Here is a 19,349-nt window from a genome sequence, read left to right as displayed (position 1 = left end):
AGATTATTTTTCCATTTTGTAATGTCTAGATAAGCAATGTTGTTTGCCTCGGATTTGGCTTTTAAGAAAAAATGGATTTCCAAAGCAGTAGTTACTTTTCTTCAATCTCTAGGAAGACACTTCAGCAGTCATTTCAAACTTATGTTCAGGGGTGATTTTATTTTTTGTGTTTTTAAAACTAAGAGGAATCAGAAATAGGTTTTTTAGGGCAGAGGGTGTGTGGACTGAGAAGTTTCAGTTCTGGATCAGAACTTTGTTTTAAAAGGATCAGTAAGCATGTGATTGGTGTGATGCTCCAGGTATAAAAGCTTGCAAATTGAGGATCTTACCCCCAAAGGGAATCTTCTCTGCTAGATTCTAGTACCAGTGGTGAAGCCCCTCTTTCATTGTTTCAGCTTTTCACTCAATTAGAGGTGTAAAGGCTAAGAGAAAACAGCCTCCCTTAAAGGTATGATTATACATGTTTGCAGCAAGTATACAAAAAGGCCTTTAATTATTCAGTGGTTCTTTGTGATGTTTTAAAAGTTAATTCAAAAAATACAAAATTATGTGTTTTAATAATATGTATTGTTTTCTAAACAGGCTGCAGATTTCACAGATTGCTAGTGTGATTTCTGCAGATAATGAATGTGTAGAGCAGTGAGCATAGAAAAGATGGAAACTGAGTTTTTAAAATCTAGGTTTGGTGGAGGTCAATTAAAGGCAGTTTGACAAAAGTAAAATTGTCTAAGTTAATACAGTTTTCCTGATAACTTTGATGCAATTTCCTGTGACAAAAAAAAGTCCTCCCTCAAAGCTTTAGATAAATAAAGAGCAGGAGATTTAATGTGAGTATGAGGCTTAGTTATAACCATTTCCTCTTGGGAAGTAAACTTTACAAAATGCTGTGTCAGTGCAGGAATGCAGCACTGTCCCCAGTAGGTCAGCCAGCACACTCCACAGCTGCAGTTCCTTTTCTGTTTCATAGGAATAAATGAGTGAGACAGAGGAACCCAGAGAAGTGGATTGCTTAATACTGCTTGCATAATATCAGTACTTTTGAGCTGATGCATGTGTGTTTCCATAAAAAACTCTGAGACTGAGCAGGATTTCACTGGAACTGGAGCATGAGAGTTGCAGAAAGAGAATGAGTAAATGTCTTCAGTTAAGTGGAAAAGCTTCTGTTTCAATAGGCTAATGGCCCAGAGATTTTATTTTAGCAGAAAATGCAGGCGTTCCTGGGACTGTAGTGGTAAATTTAGTTCTTACGCAGCTGCTGGCATTTGGCTCATTCAGACACACAGAAACCTTAGCCCTCCTTATTAGACAGTGTGTGTGCTGAGTTTCCAAAATGGGTGAAGGGCAGTGCTCTCCTGGAAGGCTTCTCTTCAGCTGGTAGGTTTTGTAAGTGTCCCATCCAATTGCCTCAGACAGTCTTCTGCTGTCTTCTAGGTTTTTAGGTTTTGAGGTTGCCCACATGGAACATCCCCTTTCCAGCTTCAGGCACCATACTCTGTATCCACACCACCTGCTCAAGAAAAATCTCTTTTTTTCTTTTCCTTTTACTGTGTGCTGGCCTGCAGATTGATGGCCGTGCTGTGCTGGGTCATCCCTGTTTAATTTAGCCAACAGGGCTTAATTGGATTCAGCGTTGCTCAGTGTAAGCACTGCACAGCTGTCCCTTCCTGCACAGGGGTTCTTTAAGATGTGTTCCTGCTTCTCCCAGCTGATTGTGTAGTAAATGTGGATTTCCATGTGCAAAGGCAAACATATTTTTCTAGCTGACTCTTAGTGCAATTTTTTTCATCTCTGTTTCTCATGCCTTAAGGTAAATTAGTGTTTTTAAAACTACCTACTACCACTTGTAGCTACTGAAATACTTTTCTTCCAGTCAGGGTGTTGGTAGCAACTCAGTCAGAGTCTTTGAGCCAGCAGTGTGCCCAGATGGCAGGAAGTACATTTAGAGTGTGTTAAATCCTGTGTGCTTTTGCAGCCTCTAGCTCTGTGCAAATCACAGGATTTCTTGGTCAGTGAGAAATGACCATCTCGAGTCACAGAACAGCCCTGACAGAGAGATGTGTAAAAGCAGGAGATATCATACCTTGGCTTCTTCAGCTCTGAATTTCTGCAGGAAGCCCTGAAATTCACAGTTGCAGAAAATGTCCTGCTGAGCCAGGCTGTGGGAGGGTGTGGTTAACAGTGGCGTAGGAGGCTGGGGGTGCAGCCAGGTGTTTCAAAACCCTGTCTTACCAGGTTCTTGCTGTGCACTGTCCTTCAGGAGTGCAGTGGCTTTAAATGCTCGCAGCACCAAACAGTGCAGAACACCAGTGGGTGCCCATGAATGATGCTGTGCCCAGGAGTGGTCTTCTCCCTAGTCCCAGGTAGCACACTCTGGACTCACACTAGTTGGCTGCATCCCATAGCATCAGGAGAGGCCCTGTGTGAGAGCAACTGTGCTTTCTTGACAAAATGATATAAAATGCTCTTGGGTTACTAGTTTGGGTAGCCTGCTACATCTCAAGAGTTTTTTGCCTTTTGTATCTGGTATCAGGGTGTGAGTTTTGGGGAAAGAGAAGGTAGATGGCTGTATATGTGCTTTATCTAGTTTTGTAGAGTTTTTTCTAAGAGGAGAAGGGGAGTGGAACTTTTTTAATTTAGAAAGTGGGAAAGTATGTAAATGTGGGCATTCACACATGCATGTTCTTTAAATTTTTTTGGTATATAGTCGGTCAACATGTTTGGAATTTACTGGATAATTAGTCAGGAACTCTGAAGTTATTTAATAAAAATTTTTATTAGCACATTTATGCTTTAAAAGATTCTCATTTTGCAGTTCAAATGCTCTATCTTTTAAATAAAAAGTACCTTTTCCCTTACGTGTGAATAATATTTTTTTCCCAGAGCAGTGTTTTCTTTAAGGGTGCTTGAATATGTTGTTTTTCTTAGACACTATTTGTAGTGAGTTGTCTGAACTTACAAACAAATGTTGCTAGAAATGTAATGTGAATAAAACTCTCTAGAACATCACGATTTAGAGTCTTACAAGCATCTCACTCTAACCAGTCTTTGGCTCAATGAGTTTAATGGCATCTGTAGGCCCTAGTTGATCATTTGCCTAAATTTTCGTGATCATTCAACACTTAAGTTTGAAATGCTTCAGGCAGAATATTTTGCTGACTGCACTAATAAAAATGCGAAGATAAAATTTCAGGAAAAAGCAAACTGGTCTGTACTGATTAGGTATTGCTAAATGTGTATAATGTCTACAAGTGCTCTTTCAAGAGTTCTTTTGTTGTGTGCTTTCAGCCATATCATGTTAAATGGTAACAAAAATACCCTGAGCGCTTTCCCAGCATCATTTGGGAAGTGATTTCTCTAATTTCTCTAGGGAACATTGTTTGCCCTTACGATCCATGCAGTCAGAAATAGGTTAATAAGCAATCATATTACGGTAAGGTGGAAAGGGAGGAAAAGAAGGTCAAATCCTAGAGCAATATAGAAACTACTTGAAGTATCAATATTTCTTTGGGCAATAGACAGTTTTCTAGTGTTGTTCTGAATCTGGTTTTAGATTCAGGAGGCCTTTGTAAGCTTGGCTAGGAGATTAATTCACTGTTTTAGCAGTATATTTGGTGGTATGAGTTGAAGATAAAAGCAGCTTTGTGGACCATGTTAGATGAGCAGAGGCGGTGATGTCAGGAGCAGGTGCCAGAATATGGCCTGACACCTGCAGGGCCCTGCAGACACAGGGAGCTCAAGGCCAGCTCTTCTCACAGGCTCTCCAGGATGCAGGCTTCCTCTTGCCTGCTGGCAGCTTGAGAAATTCCAAGTTACCAGTTGCCTGGAGGGTTTTTTAATCGGTGAATGTTTAAAATAGTCAATTGATTTGGCATATTGACATGCTTAGTGTACCATGAGAATTCCAGCAGTTGCATTAAATGCAATTACTTTGTAAAAGATAGACTGTTATTCCTTTTAATGTGTTTATAATTGCAGACTTCCTCAGTGGCTGTCTCTTTCTTTCTGCTGTTAAATACACAAAATTGTTTGGAATGGCATTTTCACTGTAAGCTTAATGTGTACTGCTTCCATTATCAAGAAAGGTGTGTATTTTTGGATCACATCTTTTGTAGTTCATATAATTTGTTCCCTGAGGGAAGGATTCATTTTTTGTGTTGCATCACATAAAGTCGTGCATCGATTTTAGGCAGGTTGTCTGGCAACAGCAAGATAAGAACATCAGTAAAACATGTTGGGTGCCAAACTTTGTAGTCTGCTTTCTTTGTTTGAAATTGGGCCCAGGGCACATGCATGTAAAAAGTGTGCAAATTGATACATTTTTAGTGAAGTGTACCAGACTGATGGTCTTGTACAGAAATAAAAATTTGTGCTTCCAGGTGAGGCAGCCTTTGGTCATCAAGAGGAAAGCATATATATCTCATCTTCTAGCTCAGACAGTTAAAGAAGGGACATAGAGGTCAGATGTCCATTTTGAACTAGCAGCTGGAGATGTAGGTTATCCATGATAGGAGGCACTTTGCAGAGTGTTTGGAAGTAAAGCAAAGCAATGCAGAACCCAGAAAAATGGTACATTGAACAAAGCCATGGAGAAGAGGGCCTTTCTGAAGAGAATGCTATTCTCACCTTATCCACCATCTGGCTGGAGGCAAGAAAGAATCCAAGCATTGTATCTCTCTCATAGTCCCAGGACCAAACTGGCAAAGCCAGGCACAGAGCAGTACACAACAAGTAGCCATATCTGTTCCATGTAGGGACCTATGTGCCTGATGAGTTTGCATCGTATTGGACACATCCATGGAAGTTGTGAGAGCTGCTCCTCAGGCAGGCAGGAGATGGAGTGCATGGTGCTTCTGTCCACACTGGGGTGCAGACATGGGCAAGAGATTCCTGTTTAACTTCTACACTGTGCTGTGTTTGCCTTGTTCTTTGAATTTCTTCTCAGTTCTATTTCTTGTTTATGATCTGCTAGCCTCCCTGACCTGCCTCCCCAAACCCCCAAGGGCCATGGCCTGTTTTTTAATTCCTCCCTTCCTTGAACTTTGCCACTGATGCCATTTGGTCTGTTTGTTGTCTTTTCCTTTTGTTGGCCACTCTTTTCTGTTAGAACCATATGAGCTCATGGTTTTATTTCTGTTGCTGATGTTTTCAGGCACAGCTGTAAGTTCAGTGCCTGGAATAAAGCTTGTTAATTCTCCTATGTTTTACTTTCAGGCTTATCTTTTGCCTTCAGGTTGTTTTTCTGAGTTTGTCTCCCACTACGTGAAGTGGCTTAATGTGAATATGAATAAATAAGTTAGAGAGCTCTCTGAGTTTTCCACAGTGAACTTGCTATAGATTTTCCCTTATGATAGATCTGAAATCCTACATTGGTTTTCTGCACTTAGCCATGGATTGCTAGTTGCTGGGAATCAAGTGGGATTATCCAGTAAGAGAAGATACTGGACTAGATGCAAGGGGCATGATTTGGATTCCTATTTCAGTATTGATACTGTGTCTCCAGAAAAGCAAAAAAAGGAAATAGATGATGTGATTTCCATCACCCTTTTGCTTTCAAGTGTCAAGTAAACACTGCACAAGTATTTTCAAGTCAATACTCCACAAGAGCAGAGATGCTAAGCATAGATGCCATGAATGGTTTTTAGGTGCATTATGGCATTACTCTTCATTTCTCTTCTAGCTGTGTGCAAAAATCATTGATGAACCTTGATGATAATTATTGCTCTTCCACAATGACGTGGTGACTACCAAAGAAATAATGGTCATAGTCAGATGATAAGATGCAAAGTACCATTTCTTACTTAAGTAATTAAATGTCAAGTTCTGTCAGTGACAAGATGTAGTGCTGACAAGGCTTTTGTAACTTAACAATCCATTGGTTTTGACAGATGAAGGAAATAATGGCAAACAAAAGTGTTCTCCCATTTCTTTCCTCTCATTCTACCTACTTCAGACAATTAAGTGCACTTGCCAATATTATCAGCAGCAATTTCCTCTTCCCAGACTAAAAGCATATGTTCTTTTTAATATAAATTGTTCAGGTTGCAGAGCAAGATTTTCAGAAATTCTTGGAAGAAGTTGTCAGGAAATTTGACGCAGTCATGAAACCTGAAACAATACCTGGGTGTGTACAACTGCATGTTTGTAGGACAGTGATGCATTCATGCTCTGGCTGTGGGACTCAATGGAAGAACAGAGTTTCACTTCTGATTTGCTGCTTTGCCCTGCATGGATCAGCTACTCAGTACTTCAGCACCTCACCATTCCAAGCAGTGCCATTCTGTGTTCCATTCTGTAATTCTCATCAGATCTAAGAATGAGAATTGCTGTATGAATCAGAGCAGTTGTTACTTATTCATGCTCTTCTGTGAAGTTTTTTATTAAGAAAAGCAACCATTTACCCAGAAGACTTTGTTAAAATTTACTGACATGAATTGTTGATAACAGTAAGTATTTTTGCTAGATATCAATCTCATGCTTAATCTGTCATTGTAAAATGGAATTGTAATGCACAAAATGAAATTAAAATGCCTTTCAGAGTCCACGTAGAAAACCACAAGTTGTCAGTACTCTAGCCAGTCTGACCTGGTTTGGTTTTGTGTCTCTTTTGGGGTGAGACATTAGTACTTGCCTCGTAGGGATCTCTCTCTCTGTGGCTTTGCAGTAACGCAGTCCTCAAAAAAAATCTCTGTTCTTTGTTACTGAGATTTTCGATGGAGAAGGCCTATTTTCAGATGAAGCTCTTAACCCATGATATCGTGTAAGATAATGTAACACAGAAATTGTATTGCAAAATGGGGAATACAGTGCCCTAACAAGTCACGGGTGTGTTAAGGAATTAAGACTTCAGGAAGCAAGGCTGTGCTGGGTTCATGCATAGACACTGGTGTCCTGAGGGCAAAGAAGTACCATCCTCTGGTGCCCTCTGTCCTCCTTTCCCAGATGGAAAGAGAATAAAAGTCATCTTGCTTACCCATTGGGATCTGGCTTGCAGTTTCTTCTGCAGGTCTATGAGCAGAGATAAAAGATGGCTTTAGCACTAATCATAGGACTGGATTTAGGTGTGTAGTCACAGTTGTAACCAGAAGATGGTTGCACAAGCTATGAAACTGCTTCCTCTGTTGTCTTCTATTTGCCTGCCTTAAGGACTAGAAACCAGAGTGTTGGAAATACAAAACCAAATTATTTTACTGATATATTGTTTACCTTTCATCGGGCCAAGATACTTAAGTTGTATTTCTTTCGGGTGCCCGCTTGCTGATGCTGCAGTAACATCAGTATCTACAGCTAAGTTTGGAGAAAGATCAGTTTGATACAATGGTGTTTGAAGTGGACAAGAGCAGCTGTGGCTGCTGTGGCTCTCATGGTAGGAAGTGATGTATTGGGGTTCACAGGAATTCTGGGTTTGGCTGTGGGAGTTATGTCGCTGTTGGGCTTAGTGGAAAATGGATACATTAGGGTAGGGAAGCAAGGGTAAAATAACTAGAAATGCTGAATATATGAAAGGCTGAGGCAAAAGGAAGGACAGAAGGGAGTTATCATCTTCTAGATATCTGAACTGAAAAGGCCTTGAGAGATGTAATGCAGCTGAGGAATGGTGGCAGAAGGGAAAATGAGCCAGGCAAGACAAAGAAGGCTAGGTGTAGAGCCCTGAAGAAAGGCAGATGTGAGCTAAAGGAAGAAGGCAGCTCTGTCACTCACAGTCGGGAGCAAATTCAAGGGGAAGGTAGAAAAAGAAAGGAAAGCTGGGAGGAGGATTCTGGCAATTGAAAGTGAGTGCATCCAGAGGAGTGGGTAGCAGTTTTTCTGGTTTTCAGTCATTTTTCTAGAGCCACACTAGCTGCTGGGTACCTCAGAGCAGCATCTGTTGGTGAATGGCTCAGGAGGAGTGACAAGCTCACTTGCAATTTTTTCCGATCTGGGTGGGGTTTGTTTGTTTTTTAAACACTTGCCAGGTGGTTCTAGTTGAGGAGAATGCCTTCAAAAGGCAGGATTCCCATTATTCCATACAGAAAAACTGAATTGCTAAAGGAGAGTGACACTTACTTTAACTAGTGATAATTGTAGGGTCCTTGCTTGCAGATGTTGCTTTTGTCTTGATCTTTCATTCAACTGCAAAGCCTGATGCTTTTGCATGAGGGAAGGAGAGCTTGTTTGGAGCTCTGATTACCAGCCAGAATATGTCTTACTATGCAGTGGGAACATACTAGAAATAGTCTCTGAAGGTTTTTATTTCTTGAGAGTGATAGTACCATGAAAGTTTAGCCTTGTCATTCCCATGTCAGTGTTAATTTGTGCATAATTCTGTAAGATCCCAGGATTGATGTACTGGTGATGGATATAGAGTGAAAACTGAGATTTGTTTGTTTGCCTTTTAAATAGTTTTTATCTGTTTAATGTTTCTGTTCCTCATTAATTGTACCTGCTATTAAAATCTACTATTGTGAATTTCCTGTTGATGTTATGGATGTACCTGCTTTGTGTGGCTAAGAAACAGAGATGTTAAAAAGCACTTAGGTGCTTAGGAGTCCATTAGGGATATCACAGATTCCTAAATATATGTGTGCATACATTCTGTTGCCCTTATGGGAATACTTTTCAAGATAGTAATTTTGCTTTAAAATGGTCACTTTTTCAATAACACAACCAGTTGTTTGCAGTAATCTGCTGACTGAAACCTCTGATAGGTATGTTTCCAACAGTAGATGAATAAAGATAATATGTGCATCTGTCTCTTGGAGGCTCCTGGCATCTATCAGATAAAATCAGTTCTGGGAGCAGAGGCAGAGAGACAAGTTTCTGTGGCAGCAGCTAAAAGTCTGTTTACTCTGCATCATCTACTGTGTTGTGCAAATACAGGTCTTGTCTTCCAGCCTGTCATGCTTATTGAATTTCAGCACATCCTTTTCAGTGCAGGTGCCTATGTAAGTTCAGTGATGCTCCCTTGCAACCATCTTCTTCAGCTAGACAGGAGTTTTGATGGGGAGGAATTGAGTTAACATGAAGAAACCTCTGCTCTGTTTAATTTCATGCTTGTCTTTGGCAGCTTGGGCTGGATTTGAGACTGTCACCTGTCTTGCTTCAGGGAGACTTCTCACCCAAGGGTTTTACTCTCTGCTGTCATTTTCCCTTGGTGCATGTAGCCTTGTTCTGTTTGCTTCCCACACATCCCTAGAAGGCCAAGCACAGCCTGCTTCCCCCACGCCTCACACAGGCAGTGGAAAGTCTTTGTACTTGCCAACTCGTGTTGGTCTCTTTTCATCCTAGCTTGAGAACATGTTCCTGCCCCCTTTTTTCTTCCTCCTGTCTCCTGTAGCTTCAATGAATTTTTTTTTGCCCTGTTGCTATGGTTACAGTGCCTTTGATGAAGTCAGCTATGCTGTCCCTTATGATTGGAGCCAGTTTTTAGCGTACAGGTTCTGGCAGTAGTCCTGTCCAATGTTAGTCTTTCATAAGCATTATGTCCATATTTTTGAGGGTCTTTGTGTGTTTGTTTGTTCTTCATGATACTGAGAAGTATCCTTTCTAAAATTGATGCCATCTGAGTAAAGGCCTTTACACTATCCTCAGAAAAAAGAAATAACTGTTTTAGTATTTGTCAGTTTGTACATGTGTTGCCTATGTGATATTCTGCAAGGTAATATCTTGTTAAACAGACGAAGCAATTCAGTGATTATTGTAAATCAGGCTGATGTCAACAGAAGCAACATCCTTAAAAGCCCCCAGCTGTAAGACTGTCTCCATGGAATTTGATTTGTAATGCCAACTTTTAAGTATTTTCATAGCTGTGACTTGTTGCTGCAGTGATCTGTTCTTGCTCTTTCAGAATGAGAAGGCTTTGGGGCATTCCGTGAGCCGCTCTAGTAACATCTCAAAGGTATGTTGCTCAATGTAACTCAGTTTTGATAAACTTGGGGATACTGGGATTTCTTTAATTTCAGAATTGGGTGATGCATGTGATGATGTGACCAGTAGAAAATGCTTTTTATGCCTGTCATTGATAGTCACTCCTGAAACATTAGAAGTCTGGTGTTTTGCAGACTCTCTTTACAGGTGAAACGAAATGGAAGCTACAGTAGGTTTTCTCTTTCACACTGTCAGCCTCCTTAGCTTGATAGGAGCAAGATAGATGACAGATGCCTGAGATCTTATCTTGAAGGGAAAGTGACTCCAAAAACATCACTGAAGTGTGTTGTTTTGTAAGATAAAGCTGTGTAAGATATGTATTGCTGTGCATCCCATAATATGTGTAGGATATGTGGTTAACTGTTATTCTATTGTTACTTCAAGACCAAATTATTTTTAAGTGCCATGAGCTTATTATCAGGACGTGACTATGTAAGTATTTTTAAATGTTTCATTTTACAGAGCCTGGTCATGTAAGGCAAGCAGGATGCTCCACCCCTTCTAGTCACTCTTCAGCATAGCCAGCAGGCACATCCAAAGCATAATTGCTTTGTTATGCCATTAGGAAAAAGGTATCTTCTGTCCAAGATAATTATTGCTGAAGATACCCTTCCTCTGCATTGCACATCAGATTTTCTATTAGCTGTGCTGGTTGAACAGTACTTTTCATGGGCTGTATAAGCTTCAATTCTTTGTTGCCACAGTTTTAAGTGGCTGCTTGTTGTTACTTTTAATGAAAGACTGAGTCATTATGGCTGCAACATAATAAGTATTGTGAGTACTTCTGGATCTAGAGAACTCTTCATGACTATCTGCAGCAGAGGAGACAGTGTCTGCACATAATACATGGTTTATATGGGCACAGACAACTTTTCACTTTGGAGCCAAAAGAGAGGATTACTGGGTGTCCTAAACAGTGAGCAGGGCAACTGCCTGGTGCACAAGGTATTGACCAAGCTGTAGGTGTTGTTATCATGGATTGACGAGAGATCATTTTGCATTTGGCATCAGAAAATGTGCATTCATGTAAGGGGTTTTGAAATAAAAACTGTGTGAGTATAAATAGTCATGTAGATTTTTCTAAAATGGAACTATGCTTGTGCCTTTTTACCCTGGTTCTTATCGTCTTAGAGATCTTTAATTGGATTTTGAGGTTTTGTTCAGCAGAGATAGTAGTTTTGCCATTAAGTATCATTGTACTTTTCCCAGAGTGTCTCAAATCAACACAAGCCTTTTGGCAGCAGCACTTTGGTACCCCTATGAATCTGCACAGTTCATTCTTAATTCATCAAGAACTGGTAGTGTGGCAGTGCAGTGGGAAGGACCTTGCACTCTGGCGAAGCTCTCCCTGGGAGTGCTGGCAAGTGAGACATCAATATTTACATTCATCTTGAAGTGCTGAAACGTTCAACATGACTGCTGTGTGTTGCAAAAGCTAAAGTTCTCGAGGGGATCAAAAGTCAGTCTTGCCAGTTTAATGGAGGACACTTTTTGGTCGCAAAGTGAGCTTCCCAGAGGTGTTGATGTTCTTACTGCTCTTGTGTCACGTCTGCCTTATCCATTCTATGCACCTCTGGAGATAAGTTCAAACAAGGGCAGAGGGTGAAAGCCCCATCAGTGAAGTCAGCCCTTGATTTGCCTGCCTGTCTGAATGCTGCCTTGTGCATCCAGGCAGTTCAGTGCTAAACTGCAACAATTATTTTGTGATTGACAGGTGTTTTGGCTGTTGCATGCAATTTCAAATGACAAATCACAAAACATTGTAGTAGTGGAATGCTGCATGGAAGCTTAAGTACATGAAAAAATTTTCTTTAGTTGTGAGTTTTAATAGGAAAGGGCCCATTTTTTTATTCAGAATACCATATCAACATGGCCAATAAGGCAGATTGGGTACACATTTAAGTATGGAAATGCTTGGCTGCCTGTATAGCCCTTTCTGAAATCCACAGGACTTGTTGATCTGACACCATTTTAAGAGGAGCTTTTTAACCAAAATTGGGTTAAATCAATTACATGCTGCATTTCCAGATATGTTGAAGTATGTCTGTGTGTGTACAGAAATAATGGTCATGCTTTCTGCATGACGGTTTCAGCCATTGTTTTTCCACCCAAATCTAGCTTACAGAACAGCAACATAGCAAATCTGCTACAGATTCTTGGCACTGACACTTGAATCAAAGCCTTACTGGTGCTGATATGTCATTATGAACCTGCTGTGATTATTACCGTGTATCTTTCCACTGCTCTCAGTTGCACAGTGCAATTTGAGTGGAAAGGATTGAGTCAGAACTCAGCCTTCAGCCAAGAGAGGATGCTGTGTTACTTATTGTGACCAAGGAAAGCAATGCCCATGGGCTTAAAGTGATCAGGGAGGGAGGCAGACAGATGGTGCTACTGAAAATGTAATCAGCTGGTAGAGGTAGCAGGACCTCTCTGAATGTAGACCCCCAGTGTCAGGGCCAGGTGGAGCTGTCCCCTGGGAGAAAGGGGCAAAAAGGCACTTCTCCAAGAGGCAGATGCTAAGAGAGGCAGAAGAGATGCTAGTACATGTGGCCAAGCCAAGAAAAAGCAATCACCTGAATACTTGGCTGGGGTTGGAGGCCAAAAAGAGCAGAAAAAGGAGCAGGGAATAAGATGTAGGAGGATCTTCATATGGTGTCATTAGGCTGTGTGCAGTATGTTGCACACTGGGGGATGTGGCATTCCTCCAGGCCCTTCTTTGCTTTTTTGGTATATATATTTCAAACACTTCTTTTAAATCTGCTGCACATGAAACATTTAAATTTCTGAAATCTTTTATATTTGTTTTTAAAATTAAAAAAAAAAACGCATTGAAGGCAGATTTAGTTGATTTAGTCATGGGACTTGAACACAGCCCATCTTCCCCAACTTGCCCTGTTCAGCCACATAAACAGCACTGATGCTGATTGAAACAACCCCAGTTGGCACAAGGGAATACAGCCCAGATCCACATCTCAGCTGTTTACCCTAAGCTAGCATTTTTTCCAAGCAGCCACTGATTGCTGCAAAGTGCCTTCATCATTCAAGCCCCACAGAGAAATAATTAAGCTTTATAGAAGCTTTGTCCTCTAAATATAAAAGAAATTGATCCTAACACACAGCTAGTCACTGGGAGCAGCTAAAAGTGGGATTTTCACAGTAGTGGTAATTCATGCCCTCAGTTCATAAATGAAGGAATTGTGCTTACAAGCAGATAAAATGAGGTCACTTACAAAGCTGGTCTCTAAATAGTTATTCCCAAATTAATGGTATTGTTTACCTTTAAAGTATCTGATATATCCTGAAACTGATGATGTGATGTGTGGAAATACCTTCAGGTCATCTGTGTGCTGTTCTTGTCATCTGATTGCTTTGGAAGGTTGATTCTAATGTAAAGGGGAAGCACTTTGTGGTCTTATTTTCATAGCCCTCCAAGGGACAAACTTTGAAAATGCTAATACTGAGATCACAGCAAAGGAATTAAAAGTGAACTCCTTAAAAAATGTAAATACTTTGTCTTTTCTGAAGGCCTGTGTAGTTTTATCTTTTGAACAGAAGCATGCTGTAAAGTATTAGATTATTCTTAGGCTGAATAGCAGCTAGTGCAGACACAAAGTGGTAGCCTAAGCTTGCTACGAAATTTAAAATCCATTTAGGCTGTTCATCAGCTTGGAACAGATTTAGAAAGCATATGAATACACACGTCCACTGTTGTCTGAAGCTTTAATGCATTCAGTGAGCATTTGTCTGTAGAGAAGTGATCCAGGTTTTTCAGTTGCAGAACTTAGCTATCCTGTAGTCTATCAGATGACCAAGGCTCATGTTAAAAACTGTTTCTCAGAGGCGTTCTGTTCAGGTACGTGAGCCTGGGGGTAGGGAAATACAAGTTGCTTAAAAAAACTCTTCTGCTGAGTTACTGGGAAAGGAAAAGACATGAAAAATTCTATAGTATGAAGATTAAAGTATACTCTTTCCCTAGGTACAAGAGCAAGTAATCTCATGCTGGAGCACAGTGCAGTCATGTTTGTAAGGAATGTGATAGTCTCCCTGTGCTGTGATAAATTCCCTCTCCTGGGGCTGAATTCTTACACATATAGGTATGAGGGCACCCCATTCAGGAGGAACCTGCAGGGGTTTCCTTTCCTTTTTTGTTCCCTCAGTCCAATCAAGGTATTTTGAGGAAGATTTTTAAAGACAAAAAGCCATAAGTAATTTTTTCCTCTTCTCCCTGCGTAGTTGTTACTGGGTTTAGTCAACATTAATCCTCTGGTATAGGCAGGTTGTATAATTCTTGGGGAGATTTTGAAGTTTAGATAGCCTCCTTTCTCTAGTATCTTTAGCTCTGCAATCTCTAGAGAAAAGTTCCTGACACAATCCTCCTTTAGCTTTCTTTGGAAATAATAAGGGAAAGCTGACTTTAGCTTTGCTTCTCATTGCTAGACATAGTTGTAATTATAGTCATATACATTATATAAAGTATGGAAGAAAATTCTTCCAGCAACTGACTGCTGGTTCCTGTCAAATTGTTGCCAAAATTACATGGTGGAGTTGATCGTCCTGAAATTTTCAGATGCCTCTTTCCCATATCTCCTCTGCAGTTTTTTAACCACTCTCCATTTTAATAATTTATCTTAACCCTCTCTAAAGACACTTGATTTTAATATGCACTGGAAGTCAATATGGCATGAATCTGGTAGGGAGAACTTACTGGAGAAGATCAGAAGTTGCTGATGGTTGATCCTGCCATATTGGTATAAAAGCTTTCAAAACCAGCCTGTCAGCAGTGCTGTCTGCTCATCACATCCCCCAGTCTGTCCACGGGTGGCCTGTTCTGCCTATCTCAGGTGTCAGGTTTGTCCAATTTGGTCTCCTTGCACTGCTTCTTGGTGTGCTGGCGCTGCTGGAGGCCTCCTTGGGCATCTGCTCCACAGATGAGCTTCAGAGACTGTGGAACTGCAGTGCACTCTAGCAAGAGCCATCAGCCAACACATACATGGAACACAGTACTTGCTGAAAGCACTCAAGAGCACATAGAATAAAGGCAAGCCCATAATCAGAATGCCAGGTTGAAATTTGAGTTGTGGAGGGTTTTGCTCCTTGCTCTATTGCTAAATTTGTATTTGCCTGAAGCTCCTTTTTCTGAAGTTCCTTCCAATAAAAGACTTAAAATTGAGCTTCTTTTCACTCTTTGTCTGCACAAAAGAAAGTTGTGTTCTGTTATTAAATGTGCATAGTTCTTCGTATGTTAGTTCCAGATCCTTAGCTGAAACCTCTAGATGTTTTTGTAGCACAGGTAGTAGGGTCACAGTATTATTCCTAATCCTGTGGCACCTAGAAATGACAAAGTTTGCGTGTGTGGGGGAAAACCTTTGTTTGTTTCCTTTAGACTTCCAATCATTTGAAAAATTCTACAGGAGTTGTTTCTAATTTTTTACTTTCAATGAATAATTTAATAAAGTTTTTAGGATGTGACAGGCTCTGTTCTTTAAAATGAGGCTTAATTGCTGTTACTGAAGTGCAGCCTAGAGTGGGACAACAGCAACTATACCCAGAAGTGTCATCTCAGACAAGCAGGTTATCTTGAAATATACCCGAGCCATTGGCATATTCACTATGGCTCACTTCAAAGATGCCTTTATTTTCTTAGGCAGGGTGGGTTTTTTTGGATTATGGTCTGCAGCATGTAATCAAAAGTATGTAATAAGAAAAGGCTGAGTTCTCTTACCAATAGATAACACTGTTCATGTGGAGGCAAAATGAGAACGTATATGTGTATATATGCATGGACACCTGCATATATGCATATTAAAAAATGTATATACTCCTGAGGGCAACCCTTCAGAGAATGGTAGGAATCCCAGGAATTGTTACCTTCAAAGTTGCTGTGAGTGTCGGAGTACCAGTGCAGAAGGCCGTGCTGTGACCTCAGTGAATTGCATTAGATAGGAATGTCAATATACACAATTAACTAACTATTGACCTTTAGTACTGAGCTATTTTAAGCAGCCAGTCAGGCTGTTCAGAGTAACTCACAAGCACGTGGCTCCAAGGCTTGTCACTGGGGGTGTGTTCCTCCATGCGAAGGGCGTGATAGTCCACAGGGTTTCAGCAAGTGATTATGGGGTTAGAAGGGTCAAATTCAGGCTGACAAGGCTTAGGCTACATGTCACATATGAACATGGCAGAAACCTCCTATGAGAAGTTGCTCTAAAACCAACTGCTGCTATTGCCATTATAAATATCCAGTTTGGCCAAAGGTGCTGCTACCTGGGAGGCTGCTGCTGGGGCAGTAAGGGTGGTGTGTACCAGAAGCTACAGAGTGGAGAAGGCTTTGACTGCTTATTTTCCCAGCCTCTTCAGAGCTGAGCTGTGTGTGGGAGCAGCATCAGAGCTCCAGGATAGCTGGACCTGCCTGTTTCATTCACCCATCACTGCCTCTTCTTCACCATGCTCTGTCCCAAGGCTGACTGTATTTCTTCTTTTCTGTGGCACCTCTGCCTCAAAAATGCTGTGTCTGAGTCAGTAGAGCCAGGTGAGCTGGGAGGACTGGCCAGCAGCAGTGATATGTAACCCTGCTTCTAGATGCAGCAGAACTCGGTACTTAGACTTTGGGCAGCAGCTTGCATTTTACTGTGCTCTTGTCCGGGAGTTGTGCTTCCCTGTCAGAGACTCATCCTGTCACTGATTGGCATTCCTAGGGAAGTGACTGGCATTAAAGCAATGGTTTGTTTTACCTCACCTCACTATCCTACTCTGAGTTGCAGTGCAGCTCTGTAAAGTTTCATGAGCAAAAAGCATGGGACGAAAGGAGGGCAGACTGAGTGACTGGAGGCTCATTGAACCATGGCTTTTGGTGGTAGCCACTGCTTGTTTGAACCAAGGCTGGGGCATAACTTCCTCCAGTGATTTGTTGTTCCTTTCTGTGGTGCCTATCCAAGTGTGTTAACTTCTGTTCATAGTTTGGTTGCACTTTCATTGTGTATGAAAATAGAGAAAAGTATCTTTTGTTCTGAAGCAGAAAGGTATGGGGGAAAGGAAATGTGCCTCAGATACTGAGTTTCTGTAAGCCACTCTGAACAGTACTGGCATCTAGAAACAGAATACTAAGCTTGAAATGCAAATGAAATTCCATAATTTCTTTTTTGTCCTAGCCTTTTGATTTCCCAAGTGTCAAGACTTTTAATGCTCTTGGTACCAGACAATTGGATCAAGAAACCAGTAACATGGTTTTGGAAGGGAAATTTTGGATCATTGGTTCTAGTCATCCTCTATTAGACTGTCACATCATACATTCTGCTGTCCTTTCTTAGGAAAGTTCATTGCTAAACTGAAGCAGCTGAGAGATTGGATTCATTCTTCACAGGTTACCTTCTGTGATTTGCTCACAACATAAAACCCAAGACAGATTTATTAATTGATCTGTGACTTCACTTCCAACAATATATAGCTGTGTCTCCATGGCAGAATGCAACTTGCTGTTTTACTGGTTTAATATTTTGTTTTTAGAAGATTGCTCAAAATGTCTTTTAAACTATTTCAATTTTTTAGTTTTAGTTATTTGCAGAGTGAAACAGTTATCAGTAAATTAGTGTCAGATCTTTCATTAAATTGTCAGACTTTGAGTAAATAAAAAGTTACTGCACAAACCCTTGTAAAAGATAGGATATGAAGTCAGGTGTACCTGCTTTTAGCAGAGGTTAAGCATCAGAGAGAGAACAAATTTCCAACAAGTACCTGAATTCACGTCACTGCATGATCAGAATCCTTAGCATGAGCAAATGGTGTAAAATGTAAAGAACTGTAGTTTTCCTGGATAAAGCCAGTAATTGATCTTTGTCTGTAATTTGTTTTGTCACGGTCATTACATAGCTCAGTTTGCTTTCTGGCCCAAGGTTATGCTACTGGGTTTTATTCTATACATGTACCCAGCTTTGGGTAAGATGGGAAGTAAGTTACAGTGTCTTACTAAGGATTAAGAGGTGTGTGTCAGAGTCTTGGCTGTCTTGCTTTTGATTCCTGCAGACCCAACTGTAAATGGATACCTGTTTTTTCAGTGTCTGTGCACCTGAGGTGTCCTAATGTGAGGGCAGATACATTGCTGTCTGTAGTGCTGTTGACTAGAGAAACAAGACCTTAAAGGATGAGTTGTGTGACAAGGAAGGTGATTGTTTTATCTGTATTTATAAAGTAGCATGTGTATGTATCTTCTCTCACAAAGAAATAAAGAGTGTAACATGTGACGAGGAACCTTGGTTTGGTATGACAGTATAAAAGCCTGTGGCAGCCTTGTTTAAATATACAGTAGGGGCTTTTAATAAATTAAGTATAGAATTGACAAGTCCCAAGACAGATGCAGTGTGTGTTGCAGCATGATCAAAGCAGTGATAACTGCTGGTGTCTGAAGCTGAAGCGCAGGGCTGGGCACAGCATGCTTCTGTGGTAGCACACCTTTTGTCACCTGAGGTCTCCCTGGTCTGGCTGTCTGCAGCTGCCTGACCCAGGTCTCTGCTGGCAGTGCTGCTTTCTGTGCAGCCCAGTATGGAGATGACATTTCTGTTGTTCTGCTGACTGCATTGTTCTTTCCTGGGTTTCAGGCTTTGCTGTGCAGATCAAAAGAGCTGTAAAGCTTTGTTTGAATTTTGAAGTGCAAACAGTGTTTTGCAGCAGTGGGTGAGCAATGCAGCCTGTCCAGCAGCTGTGGAACATGGGAGACCCAGGTTTAAAGATTCTCTGTTATGAGGTTATTAATGCAGGTCTCCTCCCCGCAAAAATCTCCAGGAAGAGTTGAGAAGTTTGTCAAAGTGACATGCAGGATACAGCAGCAGAAAAGGTCTTTAATAACAGCCAGTGGAGTGACAGCTGAGACAATGCTCATTCTTAGCACACTGAGTTCAGATCTGTCTATTAAGTGTTAAATATGCCAAGAGCTTCACTTTATGTTTTTGAGTTAGTTCAGCTAATTCTTAATTCTTCAGTTATTCTATTTCTCACTGTGCTCTTGTTGCAACTTACAAATATGACTGCTGCCACACCTCCTCTCCAGTATGGATCTTCCAGGATGGAAGATCCTGTTCAAGTAAGAGCAGGACAAAAGACCTCAAAAAGTACACTAAGTACTTCAGGGAATGGTCTGGGTTGGCAGATGGTGCTCATGTGCATATGCTAGTAAGGAATATAAGTCCTCAGGTTGTGTTTGAGTTACTGAGTTACTGCCGGTTCTGTTTTGTGAAGAAAACCCCAAGCCTCTAATCTCTTGCCATCATTGTTAGAGGAAGGATTAGCTATTACATGATAGCTAAATTCCAGCTAGTTTATACACACACTTCCATCTAATTATTCTAATTACTGTAGCATTGCTCATTTCCTGAGCTATTGTTCTGTGCAATGTTTGACAGCTGGCAGGTTCCACTCCAGAGATGTCTGCATTTGACCTTGGGGTAAAACAT

General features: G+C 40.9%; 1 protein-coding gene across 3 annotated transcripts in view; it reads left to right on the top strand.

The window, feature by feature from the left end:
* MARCHF8 (membrane associated ring-CH-type finger 8) overlaps window positions 1–19,349 on the top strand; it is an 88,299-nt gene that overhangs the window by 53,994 nt on the left and 14,956 nt on the right. For all 3 annotated transcript variants that reach the window (XM_030950950.1, XM_030950948.1, XM_030950949.1), the window contains one exon: window positions 9,824–9,874. In XM_030950950.1, coding sequence (XP_030806810.1) covers window positions 9,824–9,874 — 51 coding nt within the window. The remainder of the gene's footprint in view (window positions 1–9,823; window positions 9,875–19,349) is intronic.

Source organism: Camarhynchus parvulus, chromosome 6 (genome assembly GCF_901933205.1).
Source record: "Camarhynchus parvulus chromosome 6, STF_HiC, whole genome shotgun sequence".
Taxonomy (NCBI): Eukaryota; Metazoa; Chordata; class Aves; order Passeriformes; family Thraupidae; genus Camarhynchus; species Camarhynchus parvulus.
This window is presented reverse-complemented; position numbering and strand designations above follow the sequence as displayed.